General features: G+C 45.1%; 1 protein-coding gene across 3 annotated transcripts in view; it reads left to right on the top strand.

The window, feature by feature from the left end:
- The first annotated feature begins 654 nt into the window (after positions 1–654).
- The window catches only part of dock9b (dedicator of cytokinesis 9b), a 38,143-nt gene continuing 26,603 nt past the window's right edge, over positions 655–12,194 (top strand). For 2 of the 3 annotated variants that reach the window (XM_062380757.1, XM_062380756.1), the window contains exon 1: positions 7,348–7,873. In XM_062380757.1, the coding sequence (XP_062236741.1) occupies positions 7,712–7,873 (162 nt within the window). In that variant the 5' untranslated portion in view covers positions 7,348–7,711. Of the gene's footprint in view, positions 1,022–7,347; positions 7,874–12,194 lie in introns of those variants that run through there. The other variant, XM_062380755.1, reaches the window with a different exon arrangement.

Here is a 12,194-nt window from a genome sequence, read left to right as displayed (position 1 = left end):
TTGTGTCTTTTAATGAAACGTCTCATTTGGGCCTCAGGCTTTATTTCCTTCAATAATTGAATCAATATTTGGAAATGTAGAAAAGATGCTTTAATCATTTTATCACCAGTAAGAGGCAGGACTCGTTTTTATGGCTGCTCGCCAGTGCCCCCAGTGGCTGCAGGCATGTTTTCATGAGAGCAGATCCTCCATCAGTGGGACTTTACTGCCTCCGTGTGGTCATATGAAGACACAACAGCCTGGAGAGTTTAAATCAATGGTTGTCCAGTAGGAGGCAGGGTTGACCAGCTGAACGCCGCAGTTTGTTGTATAACCATCAAATAGGCTCTTAGTGCTTCCCAGATACTTTCTGCGCCTTCTTTCCATACAACCGAACCAGTGACTTCACCTTAAACGGCCTGAGATGCGTCTGACAGTGGAAACTCTTCTGTTTGGAGACACTGCTCCAGGTGGACAATGTCCCTAAGTGCTGTTCACCACATCATAAAACGCGTCACAGCCACATTTCAGAAACAATACAGTCTTGTTGTGTAGAAAAGCACTGGTTTCTCTGTGTGTTTGGTCTCCTCATGTGATGGGGGAGTTGGTTTCAAGTGCGCTCCCACGGTGCGTTATTACAGGGGAAGATGGGGGCGTGCCAGTTGCGAGAGGGAGCTCCGCGGACGGGACGGGGCGAAGCAGGCTCTGGATGTTCCTCTCCGGCTGCTGTGGATCCGAGAAGCCATCGTCCGGCGTCTCCCGAAAGCAGAGCTGATATAAAGTTGAGGAACAAGCGCCATGGCCGGATAAAGCGGTGCCTGTGCGCATTTTACGCACGCCGGACATTCCCCGGAGCGCGGGACTCCTCGCTGTCGCAGCGCCGCGTTCTCGTCCTCTGGACCTCCGATGACAGGTGCTCGGTGCCATGGCTTCTTCTGCTCCACCCGAGGCGAGGAAGTTCACCCGGGGGCTCAACAAGCCGGGCACCGCCGCCGAGCTGAGGCAGAGCGTCTCCGAGGCCGTCAGGACGTCAGTGCTGGTGGTGAGAGCTCATGTACTACTACTTCAGGTTAGATGGAGACCTTACTTTTTGTATGGAGGTGACCTGCTGCCTGTGGATCTGGCACCAAATTCAAGGCCTTGCTCGAGGGCAGTGCCAGGGGCCTCTCATTTATGACATATTGCACTGCTGTGTCTGTTGTTACAACTTTCTCAAAGGGGTTGCCAGGTAACTGTAACACACACCAGCAACTGTGAAGGGATGAGAGGAGGACACACACACACACACGGACACACTTCTGTAGTCCATCCTGTCACCTGAGCCCCTGAGGTGGGCCCTGCAACCAGATCGGTATGACAGACGTCTGAGTGATCAGTGATGACATAGGTGAAACTGGCCTGAAGCTGCTGCCTCAGACGGCCCTGAATGTTTCCTGTTCTTCTGTCTCTTGTTGGTGAGACTTGTCCAAACACTGAGGGGACTATCTGTGTGTGGCTGTGTCCCGTGCATAATGTCACTAATGTGCCATTTCTCTGCAGCTAATGGTTTTTTATCTGATAATTATGGCGTCTCTCCCTGTGGTCCCACTGATCTTGTAATTTAGTCCCACTCAGTCCAAGTGAGACTTGAGGACTGAGACGTGTCCATTTTTATACCACAAAGATGCATTTGATCAATTTATTAGATTCTTTCCAACAGATTTCCTCGACAGGTTCTCATGTTATTTTCCATGCGGAGCCACAGAAGACGCAATAAATCAGTGTGACTCATCATTTTAAACTAATCTCACTCATATGTGTCTTTTAACTGATTTAGTTTTAGCTGAATTAGCAGAAATTGGCTCTTGTATCTAACGTTTTGAATGAAGTAGTATTTGTTTGTAAGTAAATGTAGGTGCGCCCTCAGGGTTGAACTTTCTATTGGTTATATTTACTTCTTAGAGTTGCATCCTTTGGCCTTTATTCTTTTTCTAATTTTTTTTACATTCTGATCCAAAACCTTGGCTGAATAAACAAATTTGAACCATTTACATCTGTTTTGTTTTTACCTCTCCCATGACGTGCTAATGGTTGTCACACCTCTTGAATATTTAGCATTATTGGGCCTATACACCTGTTATGGTGCCTCAGGGATACTTGTCCTCTATTTTTGACTGTAGTTCTCCTGCAGCTGTTTCCTCAGAATTTATTCAACAACTCCACGACATGTGCTGGTGTTGGATTGACAGATTTTAGGTTCAGACCAAAGACAGAAATGAGAAAACAAGAAGCACGGCTGGTGATGATCCTCAAACCTGATATACACATATCCCGATCCATTATTTAGTCTTGATGAGCACCTCCACACTTGGCCATTATGCCATAGTAGCGCATTAATTCTGTATTAGTCCACAGTGGCATAATGAATGTCAGATCAGATCTCGGCCCTGTGTTGAATAATGGATGAGATGATGGTCGGCGACCTGGCTATTTTTAAACGTGCCCTCTTCTCCTCTCAAACCTGTTGTCACACTAAGTACCCATGGGGCCATCAATTATGAATAACATCACATATGTGATAAATCAAGCGGAGTCAAGGCCGAGGCCGGCTCACGTCCAGGCTGGATGTTCACACGCCCAGTGGAGCCACTGCAGGCCGGCTGGCTCTCAGCTTTACCTTAGTAAACAAAGTGGAAGCCAAGCGGTGGAGCAGTAAAGACGACTCCTGCAGTTTTAATAATCACTTCCAACTGTGGGAAATGCTTGCTTTGAGTTTTCTTACCTCTCTCCACGTCTTTGCTCCTTTTCCTCCAGCACACGCAGGAACACATGCTGTAGAAAAACTCTTTTAATTCTCTGTAGTTGTCTTTTTATGCATTGGTTCTGCTGCCAACTCTTTCTTTTCTTTCCAGCTACAAGACTCAAGTTTCCTAGAGTCAACTTTACGCTCCTGTGCACAGTTTGCCCCCGAAAATAGACACCAGAAGCTTTAAGCATGAGAAACTCTATGCATCATGAGACCTTAATACCACTCCCATTATAGATGGTTCAGACCACTGGTTCAAACTACAGAACTCCACTTAACAGTGAATCCACTTCAGAGGATTTGGTCTGATCGGAGCATGAAAAAACCTGGCAGAGATAATCTGCAGATTTGCTTCGGCACTGCTGACCTATATCTGGGTCATAATACAGACGCTGTGATGAAGCGGGGCGTTTGGGCGACTGCCGGGTTTGTGGTTGAGTCCCGAGTCGGGGCTTTTCTGGCCTTGTGGTTAGCATGTCTTCTTTATTTAGGCTGCCTGCTGCTCCTCGGCGTTACCACCCTGACCCTGACGTCCCAGTCTGGCATGTGTGCGTTTGCATAGAGGATCATTTAGCCGCCTGCAGGCCTCAGACGTCACTCCTCCATTAAGAATGGCAAGATCCAGCATTTACCCAACATTCCTACTTCACAAAACGATCCTGACGCGACGCCAGTTTCCATAAAGTTCTCCAAACAGGGCTGTGATCGTTCTTCACAGGCTGCAGGCTCACACATGAGAAGGTCTGCTCTTGTTTGAGCAGCCCGTCATCGTTGTTGCTGCATGTCTTCATTTCGTGCTGCACGGCTCCGGTGTTGATTAGAGTGAGTGAGAGAGAGAGAGATTTCAGCTCATTGCAACATCTTGAGTGGTTTTAGGTTTCTGTGTTGTTCATTGGAGGAATCAGCCTCATGCTTTGCAGACATCATGTAGTAATATCAGTGTTTCATGAACTGCAATCACAACAGATTTGTTTTACTGTCTGTTTACTGTCTCCATCCTGCAAAAAAAAAATTAACGACTTAACAAATAAAATATTCCTGGAAAAGATGAAGCTGCTGAATAGAATCTTATTTATAATGTACGTACATAGACAATCTGCACAAAGGACACAAAGGAGAAGAGCATCAGAATGAATAGTTGTTGCTGGTGAGATTAATATGCATATTTTCCTGTATGTGTCCTGTATAGAAGTTGTGTGTCATTGTGGGGAACCTTTTGAACTGGTTTGTGTTTCCCTTTGACTTTTGTTTTTCCTGTTTTACTTTGAAAGGACTGGCTCTACATCCTGTTTTGGTCTGTCAGTGTCACAGCTCCATTGGTTCCCAGAGTCTCTCCAGTTTGGCTTCCTGTGGTTTCTGGGTTTGATCTGTTAGTTTTTTTCTGGGTCTGTAGTTTTTTTCTCTCTCTGCCACCTGCTAGCTGACAGGTAAGACTGCTCTATGCTAATCACCTCACCACCCACCCTGCTAGCTCAGTCCCAGTTGTGTCCAGTTCAGAGGAAATCCATCACTTTCAATTTAAAACTGCAGGTGTCAATCAGTAGTCATTAGGATTCATCCTCAGGGGACCATGATGATCCAACTCTCATGGAAATCCATCAGCTGCTGTGGGACACATTAAAGTTGAGCTGAACTGCTACAATAACAACATATCCTCACAATGCATTCCAGTATGGATGTGCACCTCCATGTGAACGTGTGTTAACGTGTGTGTGCAGAACTTCACTTGCGTATCAAAACTTGCAGAAATATTTCAAGTTAAAATGTTTCCAGGGGGACACAAACAAGGGATGAACCTGCAAATTGATGAGGTTGTTTTCTTATTTTGCATGTGTCTCTCTGCCACCTTATTTTTGTATTTATTAAATATTATTCCTCACTAATGAGCAGAGGCCAAGTTTATATTAGTCAACAGAAACACTGGACCCTCCCTAATTCCAAGAGCTCATTGAGTCGGACCCTCCCTGCCTCGTAAATACCTTTCTGCTTTTATAGTTTGTAAAGCAGCAACAATAAATATCCCTCATGACATCACCCCCTCATTATTACATCATCAGGGTCATTTTCTCCGACCTGGCTAAGCCCCTCCACACACAACTCATAACACTGTGAGGACTAAACCGATTTATGTGTAAAACCCAGAGCACCACTTTTGCTCAGGCACTTATTCGTAATGATTCATTGTCTTTACTGCAGCCATAATTAAAAAACTGTTATTTCTGTCCGCAGTGCATCCAGCTCCGTGTGCAGAAAATGGGCAGTGACCATACAGTGATTCTTCCCAGTTGACCCAGTTGTACATCCAGTTCTCCGGTGTTTGTGTATAAATAGCCGTCAGCCTCAAATGTGGAAAACATTCACGGTTCTTTTGGCAGAATCTGAATCCTTCCACGTGGTCGTCAGCCAGACAGCAGGGAGTTGAAGCAGGTTAACCAGCGGCACAGTTAGAACATAATCCAAACAACACAGGCAGTTTACTGATTGGTCCTTGAAGGTTAACTGATAACAGCCACAACCTTCAGGCTGACTTCTCTCTGTTCTCCTTCATGCACAAGAATCCAAGCCCAGTTTCTCAAATCACAGCTATAACATCCTTTTTCCATTCTCTTCACATCAATATGTCTGTGTGTTCATCGTGGCTCTCTCTGCATTGCATGATCTCTGGCTCACATGGTGTTGTTCATGATAGTAGCCTTTTGTGCAGACTTGCTCTTTGGCATCAGTTCTGTTTGCCCTGATTCATGTGGATGTGGAGGGAGTGTTTCTCAACATCTATTAGAAAAAGATGAGGCAACAGCCATCGTCAGGCCTCAGTGTTGTTGCAGTGTTATGAGCAGCCTGTAGGAGGCAGTGGTGATGCATATATCTGTAAAGGTCACGTAGTGAAACGATCAGCTGGGAAGAATCTCAACATGTAAAGACAGATTTGTGCGTCTTTAGAACTCTGATGTGTGTTGTGTTGTTACTGTGTCAGCATCTGGCTATTCCCTGGCACCTCCACATGCATCTGTGTATACGAGTTACACATAGTCATTCACACTATAAATGTTTGTTCCACGGCTGCTAATGCGAAAAGAACAAGTTAACAGAGGAGATTTCTGGTTTAAGAAGGACATATTCACTGTTTTGTAGATTTGTCAACGAGCAGCAGAGAAGAGTATTACGTGTTCCTTGCTGAGTGAGGCCGATTCCATCTTTTCCTCAGTCCTGTTTTTAAGACTGATACGTATCTTTTGCTGATTCTGATAAATCAATTCCGGGCTCTGGAGCAGAGTCTCACTGGTTTTGGCAGATTTCTGTGTGAGGAGGTTACTGGGTTCAGCTCATTAGATTAATGCATCCTGGGAGGAGCAGCCCTAATGTAATGGAGAGAGTGCTGCCCAGGCTTTTTGAATGGGCCTGAATATAGTGTAACATAAATAATACAAATAGATTTAAAGGGGAACTCCAGTGAAGGGAGTCAGAGGAAATACAATTTCATATGTCTGACCTGAGACGGCACATTTTTAACATTTAAGCATTGAGTTGCATCGTGGGTATTCTAGTATTTCTTTGAGTGTCAGTGTATCAACCTTCACTACTTTGAGTTTATTTGTTTAAGCTTGTGTTTAGACTGTTCTGGAAAGTTCTTCTCACCTCCGTTGAGCATTTTTTTATATTTCAGCTTCTTCAGCTCAGTGTGGAGGGTTTAATATTCAATATGCTGTTTTCAGTCACATAAAGCTCAGGTGAAACCACGGTGCTCAACCTGCTCCGCTCCAAACAGCCAAAACCAGATCCTGCCTTTAAAACCCTCTTAGAGTAGAGTCGACATTTCCTACTCATAGCAGTGGAAAGTGATCTTTTCTGAGCATACAAGAATGGAAACCATCTCAAGTATTAACACACATTAAAATGATCAGCACAATATATCTCCTTAAGTTGATATTTACTGTCTTTACATATTCCTGATACTATTTGCAGAATTCCAAATCCTCATTTTGCTGCTCAGTAGCTGAGTGTATCAGCTGCTGATGTAATATTTACATCAGCTACTGAAGAGAAGCAGAAGAAAAATGCAGGGATTTGTGATTTATAATTTAAATTAGCCTCATATGAGACAAACGTGTATCCTTCAGCCTTGTTTCAGGGGACGTGTGGAAGGTGTGACGTTAATCAGGTGATTTACAGATGGTTGTCAGGTCTGTCTTGGTCGTCCTATGACGCATCAGGCTCCATGGGTCAAGGGAAGTTAAACACTTTTAATGTGAGCGCATGTAGATGACATCAGACAGATGACTGCATCGCTTGGAATTTCATTGTCAAATGAAAGAGGAAGGAGGAAAAGAATCAGACATTGTCTGCAGCAGTGTGTGTCTGTGTGTGTGTGTGTGTGTGTGTGTGTGTGTGTGTGTGTGTGTGTGTGTGTGTGTGTGTGTGTGTGTGTGTGTGTGTGTGTGTTGACAAAGCATGCCGAGTAAGAGGAATGACTGTGCTGTGAGAGCGAGGGAGGGCGAGAGCCTGCTGGGAGAGAGGGAGGGAGGGAGGAGGGAAGAAGTGAAAGCATGAGTGAGTGAGAAAAGAGGGAGAGAAGGCGAGCTAGCGACGAGGAGGAGGCAGGAGGAGAGAGCATCTCTGCATCCCTGTCTGCCAGCAGGAGGAAGGAGGAAGGAAGAGGAGTGGAGGAGTCAACGCCCTGCCGCGAGTGAATGAGCAGTTCTCCGCTCCATGCACTCATCCCTCCATCTCCACACAGCACACAACTCAGCTGAGATCTGTTTTCAAAGAGGGAGCGTCCGGGAATCTGTCTTTGACTTATCAGGGAAACCTGTCACTGCACCTGTTTCTGTCCACGTGGACGAGGTAGAGCCTGAGAGATCAAGCTGCCTGGAGCTGAAATTCATGTACTGGGGAAACAAGTGAGCTCCTTTTCTTCCTGCATGGTGGCTGTGTGTGTTTGGTGGCACTATGGGATGCACCACCAGTGTGGTTCTGTTGGAGGGGCTGCGCTCCATCCTTGAGAGGAACTGTGGCTACATCAAGGGGGCGGCGGAGCTCGGAGCTCTGGAGGAGGAAGAGGAGACGCTCAGTCTGAGGGGATCTCAACTCTGGAATCCCACCACTGCTCTGGTAAAGCCCATTTCAGAGGATTCTTTCTGTGCTGTTGTGCATGTGGGTAATTTGTTATTTTCTATTTCATAACCAAGTTGTATTTTTAAAGTTTCATGCAATCCATGACTGGATTTCCCCCTAAACTGGTTTTACTCATTTGCTTTTGAATAAATAAATAAATTCAAACTACCCTAACTTCTTTTTTTTGCACATCGGGTATCATGTCCCTTTTGAGATTCGAAACTAGTTGCATAATGAATAATTCACCGATCGAGGGGGAAACTCGTCAGATTAAATATGAGTAACTACCCACACCAGCAGATCTTAGGCTAATAACCCTTCTAATAGACTCCCCCGAGGACGGACATTCAGAAGTGGAGCGTATATGTCAGTGCCCCTGATCCATCAGCTACTGGAGACTCACATCAAAAGCTTCACATTTGGCCGGAAGCACATGTTAGTCTCTGGATTTGTGCAAGTTTGCTTTCAGTGAGCAGAGAAAGTCAAATCCAGGTTTTGAATGTATGCACTGCTACACTATCTTGTGAAGTAAATCCATTAGCCAGTAGGCTGACCTGGGTTAAGTCAAACAGATATAATGGACAATCAATAGCAGGGGGGGGGGGGGGGGGGGGGGGTTAAAGCAGGGTTGCTAGTGCATGCTAAGTCAAGGACATTCACCGGAAACCATTATCACATTTGGGATCCAGGGTTTCCTTTGCAGCCATTAAGCTGGGGCTGGCCTCTCTTAACTGCTGCAGTGGATTATTTCTTCCTATTAATTTCCCAATTATAACAAGTGAGTTTTAAAATGGTAAAAACACAAGAGGCATCAAGGACTAAGCCTTGATCGCAGAAAAATTCCTCAAAATGAAATGTGAGGTTGTTTTCTGTCATTTCAGGTCGTTGTTCATGTTTTTATGATCATGGTGTAGACTGGAGGTTCTGCTATACTGAGACAAACCTCTCGCTCACTGGTCCAGGACAAGTTATTGATCCTCTCTTTGTCAAACATCCAGAAGAATGAATCTCACTGAGCGACTTTGTGTTTAAGTCTTCAGCTGATGTTGCTCTACAGTCCTGAGGCGAGTGCTCTGACGTCAGCAGACCCAGGAACCTCCCGTCTCCTGTATCAGATTTAACTCGTCCCATATGTTTTCCATGTGCTACCTGGAGGAAAAGTCATTGACTGATGTGCAGACTGGCCAGACCACAGATTGTTGTGTATTCAGTTTGCATGACCGACAATAGCTTGTGACAGAAGAGCAGGTTTAGGATCAGGGAGCTAACCAGCATGTGATCCCTGGATCTGTGTGTGGAGCATGTGGAGACTGAACTGGGAGTCTTTTCACTTGAGGCAACACCCCAACGCTTTCTGTCTCCAAGGCGTCTGCTGCAATGGTCGGCTCCCAAACATGACGTCAACCGGCCCTTATGCAATCCTCCATAGACTTGTGCGATGCTCTGCGTTTATATGTGTGTGTGTATGTGTGTGTGTCTGGGGAAGGGTGTGGAGGGCTTACATGTCCTAATGGCTCCAAGCTGTGTAAAAACAAATGGACGCCATCTCCCTCCACCTCCTCATCCCTCTCTCTCTCTCTCAGACAACTTTTTTACATCAAGCTCTTAAGCAGATGGCCTTGTAAAATCATTTGCACTGCCATCGGCCATTATCCACACGCTCAGACACAAAGTCACACATCCTCGTGGTAACGCTGGCCTGTGACCAGCAGCAGCAGCCCCAGGAAGCGTGATGGTGTGCGAGTGCCCTAGAGATGCGGGTGAATGAAACTGGATGACCTCAGCGCAGCCACGATCTTTGACAAGAGGCTGATTATCATGCTGAGCTGGTGACGCTGTCACTGATGAGGCCTCTGCAGGACGACAGGGACGCTCAGCCGTCCATTAGAGACTGAGGCCAGGGGAAAGACAGACAGAAACCTGGACAGAAACCTGGAGAGGATTTGTTTTAAATGTGTCAGCCCAAATATCCTTTGGAACCGACATCGAGTTTCCCCATTTAGTTTAATCTCTCAGCCATTTCCAAACCTAAAGAGGAATATTAAACGTTTCCAGACAGCTTGAGCATCAGAGACCAATTGTTTTATAGCAGAACATAGTAATTCTAATATTTACCACCAGTATCCCCAGTATGGCCTGCAGTGCAAAGTAAATATGAAGTATAGTGCAAAGTTTTATTTTCGGGGGGTTCTCCTCTGTTAAGAATATATAAAAGGGGCACTAGTGATGTTTTTCTTTTTTAAAATTCATTTATAAGGGTTAATTTCTGATTTATTAATAATGCAGATGTTAGAAAGCATCTTTCTCAGAAGAAATTGTTAAATCAGTGGGATGGAATCTTATTGCTTATTGCTATTTAAGAGTTTTATTTGACTTAAAAGAACTGGAAATAAGAAGGATGACTAAATATGACTTTTTATCTCAGGGCTGACAACATTTCAAAATGGTTGAATAGGACATCTTTCCCACAATTCCCTGGGGCACCCCTCAGGTGTCACCACACAAGGTTCATTAGTCTGTCTTGTCCCAGCAGAACCAGGAGGTGGAGCAGCAGATGGGGATGTTAATGTATTTTACTAAGAGTCTGTTCTTCAATTCAAAACGCTGGTGCTGAGTCGGCTGGTTTCATGCTGCTCCGACTGTTCTGTCAGATTTGAGTAACTCAGGATCCAAAAGCACAAAGTTCTGAGAGCATCTTATCATTCTGCTGAGGTCCAAGCTTTCTGTCAGGCCTCCTCTCTGGAGAAACCCTGCTACTCACCAGCCACTGGGGCCGTTTCCTGTTGTTTTCCTTTGGAACGAAGTTATTTCTCCAGTTCCAGTCCCTTTGAAGCGAATACAGTTAAAACAAGTTATGCAAATTCTGCTCAGCGCCACACACATCAGAGAACCCTGCAGTACAAAGAGGTGAAACTATTGCACACACATCCTTCCCCATCTCTGTGCTGCATGATGAAGCTGATGGTCTCTGAAGCCGTCCTGACCTGTGGTGTGTCCTCCGCCTAACTTCTCAACCCACAGACATAATTGGATGAGTTATTAATCAAGCGGCTTGTAAACAGCATTGTGGTTTGGGGAGTTGTGTAATGCAGCATTAGAGACAGAAAAACATCTTCAGAATACACGATTAGCCTCATTTTCCCACAGTAATTCCTCACTGAGAACTTTAAATGCCATCGCTCTGAAACATGCACGCTGACAGAAAGACCCCGGCTAATCCAGCGCCCCCTTTAAACATTAAACCGCAGAAAGAATGAGTGGATGGAGAAACAAGCGGAAAAACTCAAACCGTTCCTGAAGCTGCAGGACTCTGCGTAAGTGTGCGCTGCTTCTGAGAGCTGGATAAGGGGAAGTGTGTTTTCACAGATCCTGCTGTGGGCGCCTGCTGCAGCGGATACGGCACAGCAACAGTTCAAAGCAAAGCAGAATATCAGCGGGGATTTGAACTTCATCATCATAGATAAAGTTTCTAAATACCATGTCTGTGGTTGGATGTTCCAGCTGTAAGCTGCAGCTCTGGGATCCATAGGATTTGATTTCTGTCCTCTTGTCATCATGTGATGCAGCTCCAATGCTATTCTTATGTCCATGTCAGATAATATATAATAAGCTGTAGTTATGTTCTGTAAATGCAGCCTGTAACATTTTGTGGATAAAAGTGTAGTTACAGTAATTAGGTAATAACATTATAGTTGTAGAGTATGTCATATAAATTACAGTATAATTAAAATATATATTCCGCTATAATCACACAATAACGTACGTCAAATGTTTAAATAAAGTTCTACTTTTCTGTTTATTTTCAAGATCCCTCCCAAACAAAATAGTTTTCCCTTAGCCCCAGGTTATTTAATCGTTAAAGTGAAAAACATGTATACCAAAGCAAAAACGTTTGCGTTTTCTCACACTTTATGTTTTCAACAAACATACACACACACACACACACACACACTCATACACACACACAATAGCCAGGTGAAGCAGCTAGATGACGACATGCTCTCTGGGCCTCTGCTAAGTTTTTAATGGGGGAGTGGTTGATTGCTCCTCCATTCCTGCTCTCACAAATCACATACTGTATAGCACACACACACACACACACACACACACACACACACACACACACACACACACACACACACACACACAGCTGCACAGCTGTCGGGGTGGGAGGCGCCCTACCCTCCTGATGAGAGCCAGAGAGAGGGAGAGGGAGAGGGAGGCTGGGCTATTGTGACTGAGTAGAGAGGGAATCTCACTGGAGCTCTCACAACCCACTCGCAGACTGCAGGCGACTTAGTGGCATGGCAGCGTGTGT

This window comes from Platichthys flesus, chromosome 22 (assembly GCF_949316205.1).
Source record: "Platichthys flesus chromosome 22, fPlaFle2.1, whole genome shotgun sequence".
Taxonomy (NCBI): Eukaryota; Metazoa; Chordata; class Actinopteri; order Pleuronectiformes; family Pleuronectidae; genus Platichthys; species Platichthys flesus.
Note: the sequence above shows the minus strand (reverse complement) of the source record. Positions and strands in the feature narration are given on the sequence as shown.